Genomic DNA, 26,158 nt, shown 5'->3' with positions numbered 1-26,158 from the left:
CAATCGTCTGGGTCTCCCAATGGAGCGCCGAAGAAGTGGGTAAGGCAAACGGCCAGGGGGTAAAACCCCTATCAGAGCACCAGGATAAGAAGATCCTCCAAGCCCTGTGATAGATCTTGGCGGACGTTGGTTTCCTGGCCTGTCTCATGGTGGCAATGACATCTTGAGATAACCCTGAGGACGCTAGGAGCCAGGACTCAATGGCCACACAGTCAGGTTGAGGGCCGCAGAATTCAGATGGAAAAATGGCCCTTGAGACAGCAAGTCTGGTCGGTCTGGGAGTGCCCACGGTTGACCCACCGTGAGGTGCCACAGATCCGGGTACCACGACCTCCTCGGCCAGTCTGGAGCGACGAGGATGGCGTGGCGGCAGTCGGACCTGATCTTGCGTAACACTCTGGGCAGCAGTGCCAGAGGAGGAAATACATAAGGCAGTCGAAACTGAGACCAATCCTGAACTAATGCGTCCGCCGCCAGAGCTCTGTGATCTTGAGACCGTGCCATGAATGCCGGGACTTTGTTGTTGTGCCGAGACGCCATGAGGTCGACGTCCGGCGTACCCCAGCGGCAACAGATCTCTTGAAACACGTCCGGGTGAAGAGACCATTCCCCTGCGTCCATGCCCTGGCGACTGAGAGTCTGCTTCCCAGTTTTCTACGCCCGGGATGTGAACTGCGGAGATGGTGGAGGCTGTGGCTTCCGCCCACAGCAGAATCCGCCGAACTTCTTGGAAGGCTTGACGACTGCGTGTGCCGCCCTGGTGGTTGATGTACGCGACCGCCGTGGCGTTGTCCGACTGTATGCGGATCTGTCTGCCCTCCAGCCACCGATGGAACGCCTTTAGGGCTAGATACACTGCCCTTATCTCCAGAACATTGATCTGAAGGGAGGACTCTGTCGGAGTCCAGGTTCCCTGAGCCCTGTGGTGGAGAAAGACCGCTCCCCACCCTGACAGACTCGCGTCCGTCGTGACCACAGCCCAGGATGGGGGCAGGAATGATTTTCCCTTCGACAAGGAAGTGGGAAGAAGCCACCACTGAAGAGAGGTTTTGGCTGCCAGTGAAAGAGAGACGTTCCTGTCTAGGGACGTCGACCTCCTGTCCCATTTGCGGAGAATGTCCCATTGAAGTGGACGCAGATGAAACTGCGCAAAGGGAACTGCCTCCATTGCTGCCACCATCTTCCCTAGGAAGTGCATGAGGCGCCTCAAGGGGTGTGACTGGGTCCGAAGGAGAGAGTGCACCCCTGTCTGCAGCGAACGCTGTTTGTCCAGCGGAAGCTTCACCATCGCTGAGAGAGTATGAAACTCCATCCAGAGGTAAGTCAGTGATTGGGTCGGTGTCAATTTTGACTTTGGGAAATTGATGATCCACCAGAACCTCTGGAGAGTCTCCAGAGCAATGGTCAGGCTGTGTTGACATGCCACCCGGGAGGGTGCCTTGACTAGGAGATCGTCTAAGTAAGGGATCACCGAGTGGCCCTGAGAGTGTAGGACCGCCACCACGGATGCCATGACCTTGGTGAAGACTCGTGGGGCTGTCGCCAGGCCGAAAGGCAGTGCCACAAACTGAAGGTGTTCGTCCCCGATGGCGAAACGCAGGAAGCGTTGATGCTCCGGTGCAATCGGCACATGGAGATAAGCATCCCTGATGTCGATTGAGGCTAGGAAGTCTCCTTGGGACATCGAGGCGATGACAGAACGGAGAGATTCCATCCGGAACCGTCTGGTTCTCACGTGTCTGTTGAGCAGTTTGAGGTCCAGAACGGGGCGGAATGATCCGTCCTTTTTTGGCACCACGAACAAGTTGGAGTAAAAACTGCGACCACGTTCTTGAATGGGAACGGGAATCACAACTCCTTCTGCCTTCAGAGTGTTCACCGCCTGAAAAAAAGTGCATCGGCTCGCTCGGGGGGCGGAGATGTTCTGAAGAAACGAGTCGGAGGACGAGAGCTGAGCTCTATCCTGTAACCGTGTGACAGAATGTCTCTCACCCATCGGTCTTGGACATGTGGCCACCAGGCGTCGCAAAAGCGGGAGAGCCTGCCACCGACCGAGGATGCGGTTTGGGGAGGCCGAAAGTCATGAGGAGGCCGCCTTGGAGGCTGTTCCTCCGGCGGTCTTTGGAGGACGTGGCTTAGACCGCCATGCAGAAGAGTTCCTCTGGCCCTTCTCTGACCTGTTGGACGTGGAGGATTGGGACCTGGCTGAGGGCCGAAAGGACCGAAACCTCGATTGAATTTTTCGTTGCTGAGGTCTGTTTGGTTTGGACTGGGGTAAGGACGAGTCCTTTCCCTTGGATTGTTTAATAATTTCGTCCAATTGCTCGCCAAACAAACGGTCGCCAGAAAATGGCAAACCGGTTAAGAACTTCTTGGAAGCAGAGTCTGCCTTCCATTCGCGTAGCCACATGGCCCTGCGGACTGCCACCGAATTGGCGGATGCTACCGCTGTACGGCTCGCAGAGTCCAGGACGGCGTTCATGGCGTAGGACGAAAAGGCTGACGCCTGAGAAGTCAAAGACACAACTTGCGGAGCAGAGGTACGTGTGACCGCATTAATCTCAGACAGACAAGCTGAGATAGCTTGGAGTGCCCACACGGCTGCAAAGGCCGGAGCAAAAGACGCGCCTATGGCTTCATAGATGGATTTCATCAGGAGCTCTATTTGCCTGTCAGTGGCATCCTTGAGCGATGAACCATCTGCCACTGATACTACGGATCTAGCCGCCAGTCTAGAGACTGGAGGATCCACCTTGGGACACTGAGCCCAACCCTTAACTACGTCAGGGGGGGGAAGGGGTAACGTGTGTCATTAAGGCGCTTAGTAAAGCGCTTGTCCGGAAATGCTCTGTGCTTCTGGACAGCATCTCTGAAGTTAGAGTGATCGAAAAACGCACTCCGTGTACGTTTGGGAAACCTAAACTGGTGCTTCTCCTGCTGCGAAGTCGACTCCTCTATAGGTGGAGTTGGAGGAGGAAGTTCTAGCACCTGGTTGATGGACGCTATAAGGTCATTTACTATGGCGTCCCCTTCAGGTGTATCTAGATTTAGAGCAACGTCAGGATCAGAGCCCTGAGCTGCGACCTCCGCTTAATCCTCCAGAGAGTCCTCATGCTGAGACCCCGAACAGCGTGATGAAGTCGGGGAAGGTTCCCAGCGAGCCCGCTTAGCCGGTCTGGGACTGCGGTCCGTGTCGGAGTCCTCACCGTGGGACCTAGGTGTCACCCCAGGAGCACTTTGCTGCGCCGACCGAGAGGGGCCTGGGGGCGATGAACTCACAGTGCCCTGGGCCTGTGTTACCGATCTGGACTGCAAGGCTTCTAGTATCTTAGCAGACCATTTGTCCATAGACTGAGCCATGGACTGTGAAAGCGACAGTTTCTCAGCCAAAACTGCAAACTCTGTCCCTGCCACCTGGACAGTGGAAGCCAGCGGTTCTACCTGAGCCGAGGGTCCCACCAGTGCCCGAGGCTCCGGCTGAGTGAGTGCCACAGGGGCCGAGCATTGCACACAGTGAGGGTAGGTGGAACCTGCAGGTAACATAGCCGCACAAGAGGTACAGGTTGCAAAATAAGCCTGTGCCTTGGCACCCTTGCTCTTTGCGGACGACATGCTGTTGTCTCCTCTGAGAGTGATCAGTGAGGGTATATAGCCAAAAGCAAAATAATGCGGCCGAACAGAGAAAATATATATATATATATATATATATATATATATATATATATATATATATATATATATATATATATATATATATATATATATATATATATATATATATATATATATATATATATATATATATATATATATATATATATACATATATATATATATACATATACATATACATATACATATACATATACATATACATATACATATACATATACATATACACACACACACACACACACACACTTCGGCACCTCAGGGGGGCCAGCACCTGGTAACCGGTGTGGCTTACAGACCGCCCAAAGCGGTTGTGTGTCCACCAGATTCCCCGCCTGGGCCTCCCAGAGCTGTGGAGCTCGTTCTGAAATCCTCCACCGGCAGAAGTGATTGTAACAATCGCTGCCAGAGTTCTCAGGGAAGGAGGGAGCCGTGGGCGGTGACTAATAAAGTGCGGGAATCTGGTGCCCCACAGTGCTCAGTGAGGGGGGAGGAGAACACCTAAGTATGCTCCAGCCCTCACTGCCGACGTCCAGTCGACCGTCCCGCCCTTACCCCTGACTGGCAGGCCCGGGGGCGGGAGTTATGGTACTAGGCCGCAGAAGCCGGGGACTAAATTTAATAACGCGGCCGACGAACAGGCGCGGTCGGCGCGGTAGTCCCGGTCGTCACAGAAAAACAGCAGCCGCTGCAGCGTCTGTAACACAGGCGCTCCTGCGCCGTCCCCAAGGGGACACAGAGTACCTTTTAGATGCAGGGCCTGTCCCTGATGATACCCAGTCTCCTGTCCGTCAGATTCCCCCAGGGGCTGCAGAGGGAGCCCGGTCCTAGTGAAAGGTGACCGGTTAGGATCCCACTTCTCCCAGAGCCTCTAAGGGATGGGGAAGGAAAACGGCATGTGGCTCCAGCCTTTGTACCCGCAATGGGTACCTCAACCTTAACAGCACCGCCGACTTAGTGGGGTGAGAAGGGAGCATGCCGGGGGCCCTCTTTTCTTCCATCCGATACAATCAGCAGCTGCTGCTGACTAAAATGTGGAGCTTGCGTGAATGTGTGCCTCCTTCAACACAAAGCATAAAACTGATGGGCCCGTGATGCACGGGAGGGTGTATAGGCAGAGGGGAGGGGTTACACTTTTTAAAGTGTAATACTTTGTGTGGCCTCCGGAGGCAGAAACTATCCACCCAATTGTCTGGGTCTCCCAATGGAGCGACAAAGAAAAGTATTTTTAATCATCCCTTATGATATGCTAATGAGGCTAACAACTAGTTGCAAGGATGTTACTTCTCTTGGCTAGTCGGCCCCTTAGCATGTTAGCACACCCACAGGAGCGTACTAAAATGCTAATGAATGTGCAGAGTCAGAGGATGATCTCGCTCACCTCTCTGCTGCCATCATGTCCGACTCCCAGATTTTGGCTCAGTGCGCATGATCCCCAACTTTCGGTCATCCACACCATGAAGCTGGGTGTACGCGTCCTGGCTTCAAACTTGGGTGTAGTGCGCGTAACGAAAGTCCGGGATCATGCGCAAAGAGCCGAAATACAACGTCTGACGTGGTGGCAGCAGAGAGGTGAGCGAGATCATACTCTTACGATGCGCATTCATTAGTTAGCATGCCCACAGGGGTGTGCTTAAATGCAAAGGGGGCCCAACTAGCCAAGGGAACTAACACATGTGACTAGTTGCTGACCTCATTAGAATATCATACGGGATCTTTGGAAATACCTTTTCTTAAGATCCCTTTATCTAGGTACTATAGGCAGGGACGGTTAGGCAGGGATTAGCAATATGAACCCAGAACTGCTTGTGGTTCTGAGTGCATACTGCACCTGACAGGTTCCCTTTAAGCTCAAAAAAAGCAGAGGTAGCCAAAAAAAATAAAAATTAAAAAAAAAAACCCAAACAAAAACATACTTAGCGTTTACTTCCCCCATGCTTTGCACTGCAGGTTTATGTATATGCAGCAGGAGGAACTAGCAAAAAGGAGGAAAATGTGTCATCTGGTCTTTAACAGTTTTAATTAGATCCACACCTTAAAATTTGGTGGAGCGGTGCCTCTTCATGAAACATGAAAAACTATAATTGACACCAATTTTTATCGTACGGTAGTGATGAGCGGGCACTACCATGCTCGGGTGCTCAGTACTCGTAACTAGTGATGAGTGAGCACTACCATGCTCGAGTGCTCGGTACTCGTAACTAGTGATGAGCGGGCACTACCATGCTCGAGTGCTCAGTACTCGTAACTAGTGATGAGCGGGCACTACCATGCTCGAGTGCTCAGCACTCGTAACTAGTGATGAGCGGGCACTACCATGCTCGAGTGCTCAGTACTCGTAACTAGTGATGAGCGGGCACTACCATGCTCGAGTGCTCAGTACTCGTAACTAGTGATGAGCGGGCACTACCATGCTCGAGTGCTCAGTACTCGTAACTAGTGATGAGCGGGCACTACCATGCTCGAGTGCTCAGTACTCGTAACTAGTGATGAGCGGGCACTACCATGCTCGGGTGCTCAGTACTCGTAACTAGTGATGAGCGGGCACTACCATGCTCGGGTGCTCAGTACTCGTAACTAGTGATGAGCGGACACTACCATGCTCGGGTGCTCAGTACTCGTAACTAGTGATGAGCGGGCACTACCATGCTCGAGTGCTCAGTACTCGTAACTAGTGATGAGCGGGCACTGCCATGCTCGGGTGCTCAGTACTCGTAACTAGTGATAAGCGGGCACTACCATGCTCGAGTGCTCAGTACTCGTAACTAGTGATGAGCGGGCACTACCATGCTCGAGTGCTCGGTACTCGTAACTAATGATGAGCGGGCACTACCATGCTCGAGTGCTCAGTACTCGTAACTAGTGATGAGCGGGCACTACCATGCTCGAGTGCTCAGTACTCGTAACTAGTGATGAGCGGGCACTACCATGCTCGAGTGCTCTGTACTCGTAACTAGTGATGAGAGGGCACTACCATGCTCGGGTGCTCAGTACTCGTAACTAGTGATGAGAGGGCACTACCATGCTCGGGTGCTCTGTACTCGTAATTAGTGATAAGTGGGCACTACCATGCTCAGGTGCTCTGTACTCGTAACTAGTGATAAGCGGGCACTACCATGCTCAGGTGCTCAGTACTCGTAACTAGTGATGAGCGGACACTACCATGCTCAGTACTCGTAACTAGTAATGAGCGAGCACTATCATGCTCAGGTGCTCAGTACTCTTAACTAGTGATTAATAAGCACTACTATGCCCGGGTGCAACAAGCAGTTGAATGCTTGGATAGGCACGACTCGAGCACCCAAGTAATGGAAGTCCATGGGAGACTGGAAGTTTTTCCGGAAAAAATGCTAAAAAAAACCCAAAAACAAACCCCAAATGCTTGCGTTCCTCATTAACATCCATTATACTCGGGTGTTCCGAGAAACACCCATCCGAGTACCCGACTGTTCTGAGCATGGTAGTGCCCGCTCATCACTAGTTGTAAGCTATAGGCAATTTGCTGCATTTACGCTCATCCTTTTTTTGGACTATTGTAAAACAGAAGCACATAAACAGCCTCTCAGATGAAGAGATGGGTGAATAGTAACTATTTGTGTTCAGATAATGCTCACCCTTTAATGAGTACTATCCCAGTATTCAGCAAGGCAAAGAAGAAAACAAATAATGCTCGGGTTCACCATTGACTTTCAAATCGGTTATTGGTGACGAATACCAGAATATTACTTTGGGAATCGTTACAAATAATCCGAACAGTTACTATTCGCCCATCACTAGTCAGATGCGGACCCCTGACAGGTTAGAGGGTCTGATCTGGCACCAGAAGATTGTTAAAGTAATGAATGTTAACTTTTTTTCTATAAATTTGAGCTGGGGGTGAAGTGCAGTCTTTATGGTTTACTTACACCTGTCTGGAGGAGTTACTGTTATGGACTGAGCTGTAAATTCGTCGTCAAAATATCTGGTGTCGATTTCAGAGGTGACTTGCGGCTTGAAGGGTGGGGTGAGCTAAATACAGACAAACAAGAAACAATTAGTCAGGCCGGTGATGCTGATTGGAGAGTCCCATAAGAACGACCAATTCTCTAAGCAGGCGACCAATCAGTGGAGATTCTAGTAGCACGAATGCAATGATAAAAATAACCCGTGCAGCATTAAACGGGACCCCTGCACCAAAGCAGCAACCGGCAGTAAGGAGGATCAGACATGTGGAATTATAGAAGTTTGGGATTAACATGTTGACTGACTAGGGATTAAGCCACTATTAGATTCTTCTTCTGGTCCCTAATGAAGGCACATGCACGCTCAGCCCGAGCAAGAGTGCATGTGCATGGGAGGTTACTAGGAACAGTGGAATGACCAACGGGTAACTTGTCTGATGGGTGTGTGTGTGTGTGTGTGTGTGTGTGTGTGTGTGTGTGTGTGTGTGTGTGTGTGTGTGTGTGTGTGTGTGTGTGTGTGTGTGTGTGTGTGTCCCCAGAAGGTCACCATACAAATTAGATGGCTGTCAGATGAAGCAGCGATCTTAGACACTTTCATACACAGAAGCGCTTATTTCACCCAGCGCTCCTGTGGTCTCCACAATAAAGCAGTCAGCTCAGGGGCAAACAGATCATTGGTGCAACCTGTGTGGCTGCACAGGGGCCCAAGAGGTTAGGGGGGCCCCATTTCTTTCTCCAAAGCAGGTGTAATTGTGGATTTTGATCTGCTCCCGCGCCGCAAAGGGGCCCATACCCTGCTCCCGCGCCGCAAAGGGGCCCATACCCTGCTCCCGCGCCGCAAAGGGGCCCATACCCTGCTCCCGCGCCGCAAAGGGGCCCATACCCTGCTCCCGCGCCGCAAAGGGGCCCATACCCTGCTCCCGCGCCGCAAAGGGGCCCATACCCTGCTCCCGCGCCGCAAAGGGGCCCATACCCTGCTCCTGCACAGGGGTCCTTTATGCCGATTTCTGCCAGTTGAGGAGTCGGCTGACAGCTTATCGCAGAGCGAACAATGCAATTACCAGTCCGAAATCAGACATGCCCAATCAACATCTAACCTGACCATAAGTCAGCAGGCGCCCCTATACACAAACTGTCGATATCAGTGGGTTTGGCTGACATTAGTCCAATGTGTATGGGGGGGGGGGCAATAAGTCCAAAGAAGGGAATTTTGTTTACTTACCGTAAATTCCTTTTCTTCTAGCTCCAATTGGGAGACCCAGACAATTGGGTGTATAGCTACTGCCTCCGGAGGCCGCACAAAGTACTACACTTAAAAGTGTAAGGCCCCTCCCCTTCTGGCTATACACCCTCCCGTAGGAGTACGGATTCCTCAGTTTTAGTACCAAAGCAAGAAGGAGGAAAGCCAATAACAGTTTCAAAAAACAAATTCAATCCGATAACAAGATCGGAGAACTTAAGAAACAACATGTGCACCCGAAAAACAAAACCCTAAGAACAATAGGGCGGGTGCTGGGTCTCCCAATTGGAGCTAGAAGAAAAGGAATTTACGGTAAGTAAACAAAATTCCCTTCTTTTTCGCTCCTAATTGGGAGACCCAGACAATTGGGACGTCCAAAAGCAGTCCCTGGGTGGGTAAAAAGATACCTCGTGATCGGGCTGTCAGGCAGCCCTTTCCTACAGGTGGGCCACCGCCGCCTGAAGGACCTGTCTACCTAGGCTGGCATCTGCCGAAGCGTAGGTATGCACTTGATAGTGTTTGGTAAACGTGTGCAGACTCGACCAGGTAGCCGCCTGGCACACCTGCTGAGCCGTAGCCTGATGCCGCAATGCCCAGGACGCACCCACGGCTCTGGTAGAATGGGCCTTCAGTCCAGATGGAATCGGAAGCCCAGCAGAACGGTATGTGTGAAGAATTGGTTCCTTGATCCACCGCGCCAGGGTGGATTTGGAAGCTTGCGATCCCTTATGCTGACCAGCGACTAGGACAAAGAGCGCATCAGAACGGCGCATAGGCGCCGTGCGAGAAATGTAAATCCTGAGTGCTCTCACCAGGTCCAACAGATGTAAACCTTTTTCAAATTGGTGAACTGGATGCGGACACAAAGATGGCAAAGTGATATCCTGATTGAGATGAAAGGAAGAAACCACCTTGGGAGAAAACTCTGGAATTGGACGCAGTACTACCTTGTCTTGGTGAAACACCAGGAAGGGAGATTTGCAAGATAACGCCGCTAGCTCGGACACTCTACGAAGAGACGTGACCGCCACAAGAAAAACCACTTTTTGTGAAAGCCGAGAAAGGGAAACCTCTTTCAAAGGCTCGAAAGGCGGCTTCTGGAGAGTAATGAGAACCTTGTTTAGATCCCAGGGTTCCAATGGCCGTCTGTAAGGAGGAACGATATGACAAACTCCTTGGAGAAACGTGCGTACTTTAGAAAGCCGTGCCAAGCGCTTCTGAAAGAATACGGATAGCGCGGAGACTTGACCCTTAAGAGAGCTAAGCGACAAACCTTTTTCCAACCCAGACTGCAGGAAGGAAAGAAAAATTGGCAATGCAAATGGCCAGGGAGAAACCCTCTGAGCCGAGCACCAAGCTAAGAATATCTTCCACGTTCTGTGATAGATCTTAGCTGAGGATGGTTTTCTAGCCTGTCTCATCGTGGCAACTACTTCATGAGATAAACCTGAGGCCGCTAGGATCCAGGACTCAATGGCCACACAGTCAGGTTCAGGGCCGCAGAATTCAGATGGAAAAACGGCCCTTGAGACAGCAAATCTGGACGGTCTGGTAGTGCCCATGGTTGGCCTACCGTGAGATGCCACAGATCCGGGTACCACGACCTTCTTGGCCAGTCTGGAGCGACGAGAATGGCTCGATGGCAGTCGGACCTGATTTTCCGGAGAACTCTGGGCAACAATGCTAGAGGTGGGAACACATAGGGTAGTCGGAATTGCGACCAATCCTGAACCAAGGCGTCTGCCGCCAGCGCTCGGTGATCGTGAGACCGTGCCATGAAAACTGGGACCTTGTTGTTGTGCCGTGACGCCATCAGATCGACGTCCGGCGTCCCCCAGCGGCAACAGATCTGCTGAAACACGTCCGGGTGAAGGGACCATTCCCCTGCGTCCATGCCCTGGCGACTGAGAAAGTCTGCTTCCCAGTTTTCCACACCTGGGATGTGAACTGCGGATATGGTGGACGCTTTGCTTTCCACCCACATCAAAATCCGCCGGACTTCTTGAAAGGCTTGGCGACTGCGTGTTCCCCCTTGGTGGTTGATGTACGCCACCGCCGTGGAATTGTCCGACTGAATCCGAATCTGCTTGCCTTCCAGCCATTGTTGGAAGGCTCGCAGAGCAAGATAGACTGCTCTGATTTCCAGAACATTGATCTGCAGGGTGGACTCTTCCTGAGTCCACGTCCCCTGAGCCCTGTGGTGGAGAAACACCGCTCCCCACCCTGATAGGCTCGCATCCGTCGTGACCACTGCCCAGGACGGGGGAAAGAACGACTTTCCCTGTGACAATGAGGTGGGGAGAAGCCACCAACGCAGAGAGTCCTTGGCAGTCTGAGAGAGGGAGACAGTCCTGTCGAGGGACGTCGATTTCCCATCCCATTGGCGTAGAATGTCCCATTGTAGAGGGCGCAGATGAAACTGCGCGAACGGGACCGCCTCCATTGCTGCTACCATCTTTCCTAGGAAATGCATGAGGCGCCTCAGTGAGTGCGACTGGCTCTGAAGGAGAGATTGCACTCCTGTCCGCAGCGAACACTGCTTGTCCAGTGGAAGCTTCACTATCGCTGAGAGAGTATGAAACTCCATGCCAAGATAAGTCAGTGATTGGGTCGGGGTTAGATGAGACTTTGGAAAGTTGATAATCCACCCGAAACTCTGGAGAGTGTCTAGTGCCACTTTCAGACTGTGTTGGCATGCCTCTTGAGAGGGTGCCTTTATAAGCAGGTCGTCTAGATACGGGATGACCGAGTGACCTTGCGAGTGCAGGACAGCTACTACTGCTGCCATGACCTTGGTGAAGACCCGGGGGGCTGTTGCCAGACCGAAAGGTAACGCTACGAACTGCAGGTGTTCGTCGTGTATGACGAAGCGTAGGAAACGCTGATGCTCTGGCGCAATCGGCACGTGGAGATACGCATCTTTGATGTCTATTGATGCTAGAAAATCTCCTTGAGACATTGAGGCTATGACGGAGCGTAGGGATTCCATCCGGAACCTCCTGACTTTTACGTGTCTGTTGAGCAACTTTAGATCCAGGACGGGTCGATACGATCCGTCCTTTTTTGGGACCACAAACAGATTGGAGTAAAAACCGTGACCTTGTTCCTGAAGAGGGACGGAGGTCACCACTCCTTCCGCCTTTAGAGCGGCCACCGCCTGCAACAGAGCATCGGCTCGGTCTGGTGGTGGAGAAGTTCTGAAGAAACGAGTTGGCGGACGAGAACTGAACTCTATCCTGTACCCGTGAGACAGAATATCCCTCACCCAACGGTCTTTGACGCGTGACAGCCAAATGTCGCCAAAGTGGGAAAGCCTCCCACCGACCGAGGGTGTGGGAATCGGAGACTGCAAGTCATGAGGACGCCGTCTTGGCAACGGTTCCTCCGGCTGTCTTTTTTGGGCGTGACTGAGACCTCCAAGAATCTGAGCGTCTCTGATCTTTTTGAGTCTTTTTTGACGAGGAAAATTGGGACCTGCCCGGTCCTCGAAAGGACAGATAACCAGACTGACCCCTCCTCTGTTGGGGTTTGTTTTGTCTGTGTTGCGGTAAGGATGAGTCCTTACCCTTGGAGTGTTTGATGATTTCATCCAAACGCTCTCCAAACAATCGGTCACGAGAAAAAGGCAAATTGGTTAAGCACTTCTTGGAATGAGAATCTGCCTTCCAATGTCTCAACCACAGGGCCCTACGCAAAACAACGGAGTTGGCTGACGCCACTGCCGTACGGCTTGTAGCGTCAAGAACAGCATTAATCGCGTACGACGCGAATGCCGCCATTTGCGAGGTCAATGGTGCTACCTGCGGGGCAAATGCACGTGTGACTGAGTCGACTTGCACAAGCCCGGCTGAGATAGCTTGGAGTGCCCATACGGCAGCAAAAGATGGCGCTAACGACGCTCCAATAGCTTCATAGATGGATTTCAGCCAGAGCTCCATCTGCCTGTCAGTGGCATCTTTAAGTGCCGCTCCATCTTCAACTGCAACCAAGGATCTAGCTGCAAGCCTGGAAATTGGAGGATCCACTTTTGGACACTGGGTCCAACCCTTGACCACCTCAGGGGGAAAAGGATAGCGTGTATCTTTAAGCCGTTTAGAAAAACGCCTTTCCGGATAAGCGTGGGGTTTCTGGATTGCGTCTCTAAAGTCAGCGTGGTCCAGAAAAGTGCTTAATGTACGCTTGGGATATCTGAAATGGATTCTCTCGTGCTGCGAAGCTGACTCCTCTACAAGAGGAGCTGGTGGAGAAGAAGGGAATTTTGTTTACTTACCGTAAATTCCTTTTCTTCTAGCTCCAATTGGGAGACCCAGACAATTGGGTGTATAGCTATTGCCTCTGGAGGCCACACAAAGTATTACACTTAAAAGTGTAAGGCCCCTCCCCTTCTGGCTATACACCCCCAGTGGGATCACTGGCTCACCAGTTTTAGTGCCAAAGCAAGAAGGAGGAAAGCCAATAACTGGTTTAAAGACCAATTCAATCCGAGGAAACATCGGAGAACTGAACCATACCACATGAACAACATGTGTACCCGAAAAAACAGAAAAACCCCGAGAAAACAGGGCGGGTGCTGGGTCTCCCAATTGGAGCTAGAAGAAAAGGAATTTACGGTAAGTAAACAAAATTCCCTTCTTCTTTGTCGCTCCATTGGGAGACCCAGACAATTGGGATGTCCAAAAGCAATCCCTGGGTGGGTAAAAGAATACCTCATGATAGGGCCGTCAAACGGCCCTCTCCTACAGGTGGCCAACCGCCGCCTGAATGACTTATCTACCTAGGCTGGCGTCTGCCGAAGCGTAGGTATGCATCTGATAATGCTTGGTAAAAGTAAGTAGACTCGACCAGGTGGGTGCCTGACACACCTGCTGAGCCGTAGCCTGGTGCCGTAATGCCCAGGATGCACCCACGGCTCTGGTAGAATGGGCCTTCGGCCTTGAGAGAACCAGAAGCCCAGTAGAACTGTAGGTTTCAAGAATTGGTTCCTCGAGCCCCCGAGCAAGGGTGGATCTGGAAGCTTGCGACTGTTTACGCCGACCAGCGACAAGGACAAAGAGTGCATCCGGGTGGCGCAGGAGCGCCATGCGGGAAGTAGAACCTGAGTGCTCTCACCAGAACCAACAGATGCAAATCTTTCTGAAATTGATGGACTGGACGAGGACACAAAGAAAGTGAGGTGATATCCTGATTGATATGAAAATGGGATACCACCTTAGGGAGAAATTCCGGAACCGGACGCAGAACTACCCTGTCCTGGTGAAGGACCAGGAAGGGAGTTTGTATGAGAGCGTTGCTAGCTCGGAAACTCTCCTAAGAGACGAGACCGTTACTAGAAGGCCACTTCCCGTGAAAAACGGGAAGGGAGACATCCTTCAAAGGCTCGAAAGGCGGCATCTGGAGAGCAATTAGAACCTTGTTCAGATCTCAGGGCTCTAACGGCCGCTTGTACGGAGTGCTGAGAAGACAAACTCCCCGTAGGAACGTGCGTACCTGAGGAAGTCGTCGTTTCTGAAAAAATACAGATAGCGCTGAGACTTGTCCCTAAAGGGAACTGAGCGACAACCCATTTTCCTACCTAGATTGCAGGAAGGAAGGAAACATAGACGATGCAACCGGCCAGGGAGAAACACCCTGCGCCGAGCACCGAGATAAGAACATCTTCCACGTCCTGTGGTCAATCTTGGCGGACGTTGGTATGCTAGCCTGTCTCATGGTGGCAACCACGTCCTGAGGTAATCCTGACGACACTAGGTTCCAGGACTCAATGCCACACCATCCGGTTGAGGGCCGTAGAATTCAAATGGAAGAATGGCCCTTGAGACAGCCAGTCTGATTGGTCTGTCCCATATTGTGAGAGACATGTCCGGACTGCTAGGCTTCTAGTATCATAGCCATAGTCTCAGAAAAACTGTCAGTAAATACTGCAGACACCGTCCTCATCCCCTGGCCATTAGTGCATACAGTGGGAGTCTATGTACCTGCCGGCCGTATAGCCGTACATGCTGTACCAGCTGTATAGAAAAACATGTGGTTCTGCACCTTTGTTTTACACAGAGAATATGCTGATAACTCCTCCGCATAATCCAGGAGGGTATATACAACGTGCGAGCAAACAGTGCAATGTATATAGTACAAGCATATCTATAAGTGCACTTCTGCACTAGTGGGGTTAGCACCCCAGGTGCTGCTTAACGCCTGTTGCAGCGATTGTGTGACTATCAGAATGCCAGGGTCTTCCACACTTGTCTCTGTATCGTACAGAAACTGACACTAATGGCTGCCGGTGTCCTTGTAGAGAAGGAAGCCGTGGGCGTGCCTGAGAAAGTGCGGGAATCCGGATTCACAGTGCACACAGTGAGAGGGGTGGAGTATGCAAAACATACTCCAGCTCTCAGCTCTGCTCTATGCAGCGTCACGCCCCTACCCTGACTGTCAGGGCTGTGGGCGGTAACGAAGGGAGACTAGGCCCAGAAGCCGGGGACTCGAGTTAACAGCGCGGCCGCCGTAAAAGCGCGGGCCGCGCTGAAGTCCCCGGCGCACCACAAGTGCCAGCCGCGCCGCTGCCAGCGGCCGGCGCGACCGATTCCTGGAAGTGGCCAGCGTCCCGCCCCTCTCCTGACTGGCAGGTCTGGGGGCGGGAACGAACGGAAGCAGGCCGCAAAAGCCGGGGACTCTAGTTATCAGCGCGGCCGCCGTAAAAGCGCAGGCCGCGCTGAAGTCCCCGGCGCACTACAAGTGCCAGCCGCGCCGCAGTCCCAGCGGCCGGCGCGACCAATTCCCATAAGTGAGCCTGCTTCAGCAAAGCTGAATGAGGCCATGGCACAGGCGCCGCAGCGCTGATGTCCCCCGGCGCACTACAACACCCAGCATGCTGCGGTGTGAGCGCCAAATGCACGGGGACACAGAGTACCTTGAGGAAGCAGGGCCATGTCCCTGATGTACTCCGCTCCATCCAGCATCTTCTCCAGGGGCTGTAGATGGAGCACGGTCTCAGTGCCTGGAGACCGGTAAATCCCACTTCACCCAGAGCCCTGTAAAAAGGGATGGGGAAGGAATCAGCATGTGGGCTCCTGCCGCCGTACCCGCAATGGGTACCTCCACCTTACAAACACCTCCGACATACAGTGGGGTGAGAAGGGAGCATGCTGGGGACACTATATGTGTCCTCTTTTCTTCCATCCGACATAGTCAGCAGCTGCTGCTGACTAAAAAGTGGAGCTATGCGTGGATGTGTTGCCTCCTTCGCACAAAGCACAAAACTGGTGAGCCAGTGATCCCACTGGGGGTGTATAGCCAGAAGGGGAGGGGCCTTACACTTTTAAGTGTAATACTTTGTGTGGCCTCCAGAGGCAATAGCTATACACCCAATTGTCTGGGTCTCCCAATGGAGCGACAAAGAAATATTTAACATCTTATTGATGGATGCTATAAGATCATTAACTATGGCGTCACCATCTGGTGTATCTAGATTGAGAGCGGTCCCAGGATCAGAATCCTGATCAGTTACGTCCGCCTCATCACCCATAGATTCATCTCGCTGGGATCCTGACCATTGAGATGAATGTGAAGGCCCCTCATAGCGAGCCCGCTTAGGTTGCCTGGGACCATCGTCCGAGTCAGAGTCTTCACCCTGAGGTGTATGTGCCCGTCCCGGAGCTTGGAAGTAATTCAGCTGAGGGGGACCAGGGGGCAATGATTGCACAGTGTCCGTGGCCTGAAGTACAGGCCTAGCCCGCAATGTGTCAAGAATTTGTGACATAGTGAGAGACATTCTGTCAGCAAAAGCTGTAAACTCAGTTCCTGTCACTTGGACAGCATTCACAGGTGGTACACCCTGGGTGACGTCCAGCAGAGGTCCCGGCTGTGCAAGTGCCACAGGGGCCGAGCACTGCACACAATGGGGGTCATTGGAGCCTGCCGGTAGAAAAGTCCCACATGCGGTACAGGAAGCATATAATGTCTGTGCCTTGGCACCCTTGCGTTTTGTGGACGACATGCTGTTGGCTCTCTGCAATGTGAGAGAGTCTATAGCCAAAAGGCGACCAGCGCTATGCAGTACAAAGTATTTGCAGGAACAAAATACTAAGATTACTACTGGCACAAGAGGGGGTGAGCCCTGAGGGCTGCTTACCGCCCGCTGAATAGCGGGTAAGAGGCGCAGAATTCCTTGTCTGGGTCTCCCCGGCTCCCCTCTGCAGCTCAGCGTGTCAGCAGGAATGGCTGCCGGCGTCTGTGGAGAGGGGCGGCCCGTGGGAGTTCCCAAACAAAAGTGCGGGAAACAGTGTCCCCTCTGTGCCTATTGTGAGGGCTGGAGTATGTAAAAACGACTCCAGCCCTCAGCGCTGATGCACTGACCAGCGTCCCGCCCCTCTCCTGACTGGCAGGTCTGGGGGCGGGAACGAACGGAACCAGGCCGCAAAAGCCGGGGACTCGAGTTATCAGCGCGGCCGCCGTAAAAGCGCGGCCCGCGCTGAAGTCCCCGGCGCACCACAAGTGCCAGCCGCGCCGCAGTCCCAGCGGCCGGCGCGACCGTTCCCCAAAAGTGTGCCCGCTTCAGCGAAGCTGAAATGAGGCCATGGCACAAGCGCCGCAGCGCTGATGTCCCCGGCGCACTACAACACCCAGCATGCTGCGGTGTGAGCGCGAAATGCACGGGGACACAGAGTACCTTGAGGAAGCAGGGCCATGTCCCTGATGTACTCCGCTCCAATCCAGCATCTTCTCCAGGGGCTGTAGATGGAGCACGGTCTCAGTGCCTGGAGACCAGTAAATCCCACTTCACCCAGAGCCCTGTAAAAAGGGATGGGGAAGGAATCAGCATGTGGGCTCCAGCCTCCGTACCCGCAATGGGTACCTCAACCTTACAAACACCTCCGACATACAGTGGGGTGAGAAGGGAGCATGCTGGGGGCCCTGTATGGGCCCTCTTTTCTTCCATCCGACATAGTCAGCAGCTGCTGCTGACTAAAAACAATGGAGCTATGCGTGCGTGTGTGACCTCCTTCGCACAAAGCTAAAACTGAGGAATCCGTACTCCTACTGGAGGGTGTATAGCCAGAAGGGGAGGGGCCTTACACTTTTAAGTGTAGTACTTTGTGCGGCCTCCGGAGGCAGTAGCTATACACCCAATTGTCTGGGTCTCCCAATTAGGAGCGAAAAAGAAAATGAGTTTCTTTCCTAGTAAATCCTGTCTACGTGTTGGTCTAAAGATGCAGACAATACTGCAATTCCAGACAAAAATGCTGCAATTTCCAGGAAAGAAAAATTGCAGACCCCATATTAATAATCCTCTTTAATTATTCTACATTTCTAGAGATGGATATGAGACCATATGTGCATAACTTACCTTCCTCTGATTCACATCTTGCCAGTTAATTGGAGCAAAGAACCGGTGTTCCTTCACTTCTTGGGCATCGGTGGGGCCACCGCCGAGTCTGAAGACAGAACACAAACAAAATGAGTACTTTTGTAAAATCCTGAAAGTCCCAATCATCATCTACTTCAATTACACCAATATCTGCAGCAGATATCTGCCAGTGCATTGTGAAGAATGAAATCTTAATCCCGCACAAAAATTGACGCTGCGGGTTTTAGAATCTGCAACGTCAGGCAATTTTCATGCAAAACGTTTCTGCGACTTTGTAGAATAGATTTGTTGAGATTCCATCTACTTGGCCGGTATTGTACTATGCGGGAGGTTTTCCTTGTGCAAATTGGCCTGGAACATTTTCAGGAAATACGCAAATATGTGAAAAATACAATTGTTCTAATGATCACTTATCTGTAAAAACAAAATCCCGTGGACCTATAAAAGTCAGCACATGATGTCTGCATACAAATATCATATGGGCACCACATGCCTTTGTTTAGGATCCTTTTTCAGTAGGCCACTGAGAAGAGACTTTGCTTCGGGGCTTAGGGTTCGAGGGAAGCGGATTTCCTCCATAAGGATAAGCTCAAATAGTCTTTCATGGTCCTGATTGTAGAAGGGTAATCTCCCGCACATCATTTCATACATCACCACGCCTAATCCCCACCAGTCCACAGCTCGGCCGTAATCGTTGTCTTCCAGCACCTAGAAATGAGGGGACATGTTTTAACATTGGATTCTAAGAAAGCATTTTGTGCCATTGGTGACAATGAGAAAGGAAACAATAGATTTGCAGGACACTAGTACAGCGGCCAGGTCAGCATTTCATGGCTGCTGGATGGGAGCCCGGCGAAGCACTTCCCAGCTGCCATGATCCCCGGGTTTCTCTTGATTAATCGGTGTGGTGCGATGTCATTGTTGAGGCACCCACACAAGATGTCACACCACGTTGGCTAATCAGGGTTCCCAGTAAGAAGAAAGCAATTCACAAGGCAATGTCAGACGCACCTAGCCACTGGCCCAGGGTCCTGCATGTCAACACACACACACACACACACACACACACATACCTCGGGAGCCAAGTACTCGGGGGTGCCACAAAAAGTCCTCATGGTAGCACCATCTGTGATACCCTCTTTGCAAAGTCCAAAATCTGTGATCTTGACATGCCCATCTTTGTCCAGCATGAGATTCTCCAACTATGGAATAGGAAAAAAATAGATAAATAAAATCACATACATATACACATATATTTAGAAAAAATACAGAATGACAGGGGTTCCCTTGCTGGTACTAACCTGACTTCAAACCATACTGGCAGTATACATACATATATATACACACATACATACATACATACATACATACATATCATATATATATATATTATATATATATATATATATATATATATATATATATATATATATATATATATATATATATATATATATATATATATATATATATATATATATACACACATACATACATACACATACATATATATACACACACACACACACACACACACACACACATACACACATATATATATATACACACACACACACATACATATACATATGCATATACATATATATATATATATACACATATATACATACACATACATACATACATACATACATACATACATACATACATACATACATACATATACACACACACACATATACGATTGACAACGAAAAAGATCTCAGCATTGAAACAGAATGGAAGCTCCAGAAACATGTTTTTGCGTTTGTTTTCTCTTCACTTGCATAAAAAAGAGAATTTTGTTACTTACCGTAAATTCTTTTTCTTATAGTTCCGACATGGGAGACCCAGACCATGGGTGTATAGCTTCTGCCTCCGGAGGACACACAAAGTACTACACTCAAACGTGTAGCTCCTCCCTCCGAGCATATACACCCCCTGCATAACCAAATCTAGCCAGTTTAGTGCAAAAGCTGAAGGAGGACATCCACCCACAAGTAGAGAGAGCAAAACCCGGAACAACCGGAACCTCTGTCTACAACAACAGCCGGTGAAAACACACGGAACAAGAAAACTGCCAACAGGCAACAGGGAGGGTGCTGGGTCTCCCATGTCGGAACTATAAGAAAAAGAATTTACGGTAAGTAAACAAAATTCTCTTTTTCTTCATCGTTCCTTATGGGAGACCCAGACCATGGGACGTTCCAAAGCAGTCCATGGGTGGGAATAAACAGAAAACTGAGAAGTAGGCGAAACCTAACTGCACAAATGGGCGACAGCCGCCTGAAGGATGCGTCTGCCCAAGCTCGCATCTGCCGAAGCATGAGCATGCACTTGATAGTGCTTCGAAAAGGTGTGCAGACTAGACCAAGTGGCAGCCTGACAGACCTGCTGAGCCGTAGCCTGGTGCCTGAAAGCCCAAGAGGCACCGACAGCTCTGGTCGAATGCGCCTTGATCCCCGGCGGGGGAGGCACCTGAGAACACTTGTAGGCATCGGATATGGCCGACCTAATCCAACGAGCTAGGGTCGGTTTAGAGACCGAGAGACCCTTGCGCTGACCTGTGGTCAGCACAAAAAGAGAGGTGCACCGCCTAAGAACAGCGGTGCGTGACATAGATCCGGAGCGCCCGCACCACATCTAAAGTATGCAACGCTTTCTCAAAGCGATGCACAGGAGCCGGACAAAAGGAGGGCAATGAAATGTCCTGGTTAAGGTGGAAAGGAGACACCACCTTAGGGAGAAAGTCTGGAGTCGGACGGAGAACCACCTTGTCTTGGTGAAAAACCAAAAAAGGTGACTCCGAAGAGAGCGCAGCCAAATCAGAAACTCTCCTGAGAGAAGTTATGGCCACCAGAAAAACGACCTTCTGTGAAAGTCGAAACAAAGAAACCTCCCTAAGAGGCTCAAAGGGGGGTTTCTGTAAGGCCGTGAGGACCAGATTAAGGTCCCAGGAATCCAAAGGCCGCCGGTAAGGTGGAATGATGTGAGATGCGCCCTGCATGAAGGTGCGCACCTGGGCCAGTCGGGCGATACGCCGCTGGAACAACACTGACAGCGCCGAGACCTGTCCCTTAAGGGAATTGAGGGATAGTCCTAGCTGCAGACCGGACTGTAGAAAGGACAGGACGGTCGGCAAGGAAAAAGGCCAAGGGGCATGCCCGGAAGAACGACACCAGGACAGGAAAATTCTCCAAGTCCTGTGGTAAATCTTGGCCGAGGAAGACTTCCGAGCCTGAGTCATAGTGGAGATGACTTCGGGAGGAATGCCGGAAGCCGTCAGGTTCCAGGACTCAAGAGCCACGCCGTCAATCTGAGAGCCGCAGAATTCTGGCGGAAAAACGGACCTTGTGAGAGAAGGTCTGGGCGGTCCGGGAGCTGCCACGGCACCTCTACGGACAGACGGAGCAGGTCTGGGTACAAAGCTCGCCTGGGCCAGTCTGGAGCAATGAGTATGACCCGACGGCCCTCCATTCTGATCTTGCGCAGGACTCTGGGCAAGAGAGCTAGTGGGGGAAACACGCAAGACAGACCGAACTGGGACCAATCCTGAACCAGCGCGTCCGCTGCAAAGGCCTGAGGATCGTGGGAGCGAGCCACGTAAACCGGGACCTTGTTGTTGTGCCGGGATGCCATTAGTTCCACTTCCGGAGTGCCCCACTTGCGGCAGATCGACCGGAACACTGCCGGATGCAGCGCCCACTCGCCGCTGTCCACGGTTTGACGGCTGAGATAATCTGCCTCCCAGTTTTCCACGCCTGGGATGTGGATTGCGGATATGGTGGACCTGGAGTCCTCCGTCCACTGAAGGATGCGTTGAACCTCCAACATTGCCAGGCTGCTGCGAGTCCCGCCCTGGTGATTGATGTAGGCAACTGCTGTCGCGTTGTCCGACTGGACTCGAATGTGCTTGCCCGCCAACAGGTGGTGAAAGGCTACGAGAGCTAGAAGCACAGCTCTGATCTCCAGCACATTGATTGAGAGGGCTGATTCGGACGGAGTCCAAGTGCCCTGTGCTCGGTGGTGGAGAAATACTGCTCCCCAGCCGGATAGACTGGCATCCGTGGTGAGAATCACCCACGACGGGATCAGGAAGGAGCGTCCGAGACAGAGAGAGGGGCCGAAGCCACCACTGAAGAGAGCTCCTGGTCTGTGGCGACAGAGCCACCAACCTGTGTAAGGAAGAAGTCCACTTGTCCCAACAGCGGAGAATGTCCAGCTGCAGAGGACGCAGATGGAACTGGGCAAAGGGAACCGCTTCCATTGACGACACCATCTGACCCAGCACCTGCATGAGGTGCCTGATGGAATGACGGCGGGGCCTCAACAGAGCGCACCGCCAGATGGAGGGACTGCTGTTTGACTAAGGGCAGCTTCACAAGTGCCGGCAGAGTCTCGAACTGCATCCCTAGGTACATACGTTTTTGGGTCGGGGTCAGAGTGGACTTGGGCAGATTGACAAGCCACCCGAATTGAACAAGCGTGGCGAGAGTGAGCGAGACACTCCGCTGACAGTCTGCACTGGATGAAGCCTTGACAAGAAGGTCGTCCAGGTAAGGAATCACTGCCAACCCCTGGAGGTGCAGAACCGCAACCACTGCTGCCATGACCTTGGTAAATACTCGAGGGGCCGTGGCTAACCCGAAGGGGAGAGCCACGAATTGGAAATGTTCCTCTCCGATTGCAAAACGTAGCCAACGCTGGTGTGAAACAGCAATTGGCACATGCAGATAGGCATCTCTGATGTCGATGGATGCCAGGAAATCTCCTTGGGTCATTGAGGCAATGACTGATCGCAGAGACTCCATGCGAAAATGCCGCACCTGAACATGCTTGTTGAGAAGCTTGAGATCCAGGATGGGCCGGAAGGAACCGTCCTTTTTGGGGACTAGGAAGAGATTTGAGTAAAAACCTCTGAACAGTTCCCTGGCGGGAACCGGTACAATTACTCCGTTGGTCTGTAAGGATGCCACGGCCTGAGAGAAGGCAGCGGCCTTGGAGCAGGGGGGAGTTGACAGAAAGAATCTGTTTGGCGGGCTGGAAGAGAACTCTATCCTGTAGCCGTGGGAGATGATATCCCGCACCCACTGATCAGAGACGTGTTGAAACCCAACGTCGCCAAAGTGGGAGAGCCTGCCACCGACCAAGGGCGTTGCTGGCTCGGCCAGATAGTCAAGAGGAGGCTGCCTTGGTGGCAGCAGCTCCTGCGGACCTTTGTGGACGCGGCTTCTTGCGCCAGGTGGGCTTCTGGTCCTTGGCTGAGTTAGTGGCCGAGGCCGAGGGCTTAGAGGACGACCAGTTAGAGGAACGAAAGGAACGAAACCTCAACTGGTTCCTGCCCTGGACAGGTTTTCTGGTTTTAGTCTGTGGCAAGGAAGTACTCTTCCCGCCAGTAGCCTCCTTAATTATTTCATCCAGTTGTTCACCGAACAGCCTGGACCCAGCAAATGGGAGCCCAGCAAGGTACTTCTTTGAGGAAGCATCTGCCTTCCACTGTCGAAGCCACAAGATCCTGCGGATAGCGAGGGAATTAGCGGAGGCCACCGCAGTGCGGTGAGAGGCCTCCAGCATGGCGGACATGGCGTAGGCTGAAAAGGCTGAAGCCTGGGAAGTTAAGGCAACCAATTCAGGCATAGAGTCCCTAGTAAGGGAATGCATCTCCTCTAGGGAAGCAGAGATGGCTTTGAGAGCCCACACTGCTGCAAAGGACGGGGAGAACGAGGCCCCTGCCGCCTCATAGACAGACTTGGCCAGGAGGTCAACCTGGCGGTCAGTGGGATCTTTAAGTGAGGTGCCATCAGCCACAGATACAACTGTCCGGGCTGAGAGTCTGTCCGGGCTGAGAGTCTAGACACCGGAGGGTCTACCTTTGGTGAGTGAGCCCACTCCTTGACCACCTCTGGTGGAAAAGGAAAACTGTCATCAGAACCACGCTTTGGGAAGCGTTTGTCAGGACAGGCTCTGGGCTTGGACACAGTGGCTTGAAAACTGGAGTGGTTAAAGAACACACTCCTTGTTCTCCTAGGCAAAGTAAACTGGTGCTTTTCTGCCAGAGAGGGTTGCTCCTCTGATACTGGCGGATTGAGGTCCAGTACGGAATTAATGGACGCAATCAAATCACTAACATCCGCATCACCCTCGGTCAGATCAATGGGGCACATGGAGGTAGCGTCCGAGCCCCCAGTAAAGACATCCTCCTCGTCCAGCGAGTCGGCCCTGCGTCTCCTTTTAGGAGGACGGGTCTGAGAGCAGATGAAGAATCCTCTGAGCTCTGCAGAGCGAGCCGAAGCAGCAGAGGCACCCTGAGAAGGGGGCTGATGCATGCTCAGCAGAGTCCGGGACAGAAGTCCCATGGTATTAGCAAAGGACTGGGAGATAGACTTAGAAAAAGATTCTACCCAAGCCGGGGGTTCAGCCACCGGGGACGGAGCAGCCGGAGGGACCACTGGGGAGACTCCAGGCTGAGGCACCACCATGTTAGAGCAGGCATCACAATGAGGATATGTGCTCGGTTCAGGCAGTACGAGCTTACATGCAGTGCATATTGAGTACAGCCTTGCAGCCTTGCTCCTAGTGAGAGACATGCTGCTGAGGTGGAGGCTCTGCAGTAAAGAACACACTCCTTCAGAATGATCCCCAGAGAGTGTATAATAAAGTCCACAACCAGAGGTTGTGGCTTACCAGCCGTTTTGTGTGCCCTCCGGATTCCACAGCTCGGACCCCCAGACAGGTTGCAGAGATGCAGCAGTCAGCGCCGATCAGTGTGAGAACGCTGATAAAATGGCGCTGGAGTGAGGGGGGGCGGGGCCTAGTCCAAGAGCGGGAACCGGAGGGCCAAGGAGATATACAGGGGACGGAAACATCTCCTCAGAGAGGAGTGTCCTCCCCTGTGCTGATCGGCCGGTGGGCGGCGCCGCACTGTCCCTCTGCATGACTGACATGCAGGGGCAGTGAAACCGAAAGTAGGCCGCAGCCGAAGCCGGGGCCTAAATTTTACAATGCGGCCGGCGAGCAGGCACCCTCGGCGTGGTTCTCAGGTGAAAACCAGAGAACCGTCCGGAAATCACAGCAGAGTTAAATAATACACTCTCCCCACAATAAATGTACAAGGGACCCCTCAATAACGTCTCAAATACTTAGCTTATGAGACGCAGGGCCAGGTCCCTGAGGGATGAGTGCTCCGTCCGGCAGGGTCCTGAAAGGGCTGCGGATGGAGACCGGTCTCCTGCAAAGCAGTGAGAACCGTGCTGGCTCCCACTTCAAGCCAGAGCCCGAGGGATGGTGAAGGAGCGCGGCATGAAAAGGTTCCAGCCTTGAAAATCAACCTTAACAACACCGCCGACACAGTGGGGTGAGAAGGGACATGCCGGGGGTCCAGCTTGGACCCGCTTTTCTCCCAACTCTTTAAAATCAAAAATCATATGAGAATGCATGTGTGCCTCCTTAACACAAAGCATTGAACTGGCTAGATTTGGTTATCCAGGGGGTGTATATGCTCGGAGGGAGGAGCTACACTTTTTAGTGTAGTACTTTGTGTGTCCTCCGGAGGCAGAACCTATACACCCATGGTCTGGGTCTCCCATAAGGAACAATGAAGAAGGGGGGAATTTTGTTTACTTACCGTAAATTCCTTTTCTTCTAGCTCCAATTGGGAGACCCAGACAATTGGGGTGTATAGGCTATGCCTCCGGAGGCCGCACAAAGTATTACACTAAAAGTGTAAAGCCCCTCCCCTTCTGCCTATACACCCCCCGTGCTCCCACGGGCTCCTCAGTTTTGGTGCAAAAGCAAGAAGGAGGAAAAGAATTATAAATTGGTTTAAAGTAAATTCAATCCGAAGGAATATCGGAGAACTGAAACCATTCAACATGAACAACATGTGTACACACAAAAAAACAGGGGCGGGTGCTGGGTCTCCCAATTGGAGCTAGAAGAAAA

The 26,158-nt window shown here is 51.9% G+C and overlaps 1 protein-coding gene across 1 annotated transcript in view; it reads right to left on the bottom strand.

Moving 5' to 3' along the window:
* Window positions 1–26,158, bottom strand: part of AKT2 (AKT serine/threonine kinase 2) — a 74,695-nt gene that overhangs the window by 15,078 nt on the left and 33,459 nt on the right. The window contains exons 10-13 of the mRNA XM_075323658.1: window positions 19,291–19,419; window positions 18,711–18,925; window positions 18,197–18,284; window positions 7,578–7,680 (exon numbers count right to left, since the gene is read on the bottom strand). Coding sequence (XP_075179773.1) covers window positions 7,578–7,680; window positions 18,197–18,284; window positions 18,711–18,925; window positions 19,291–19,419 — 535 coding nt within the window. The remainder of the gene's footprint in view (window positions 1–7,577; window positions 7,681–18,196; window positions 18,285–18,710; window positions 18,926–19,290; window positions 19,420–26,158) is intronic.

The sequence above is a fragment of the Anomaloglossus baeobatrachus genome, chromosome 9, assembly GCF_048569485.1.
Source record: "Anomaloglossus baeobatrachus isolate aAnoBae1 chromosome 9, aAnoBae1.hap1, whole genome shotgun sequence".
In the NCBI taxonomy this organism is placed as follows: domain Eukaryota; kingdom Metazoa; phylum Chordata; class Amphibia; order Anura; family Aromobatidae; genus Anomaloglossus; species Anomaloglossus baeobatrachus.
The sequence above is the reverse complement of the archived record's forward strand: the minus strand, read 5'-3'. Positions and strand labels throughout refer to the sequence as shown.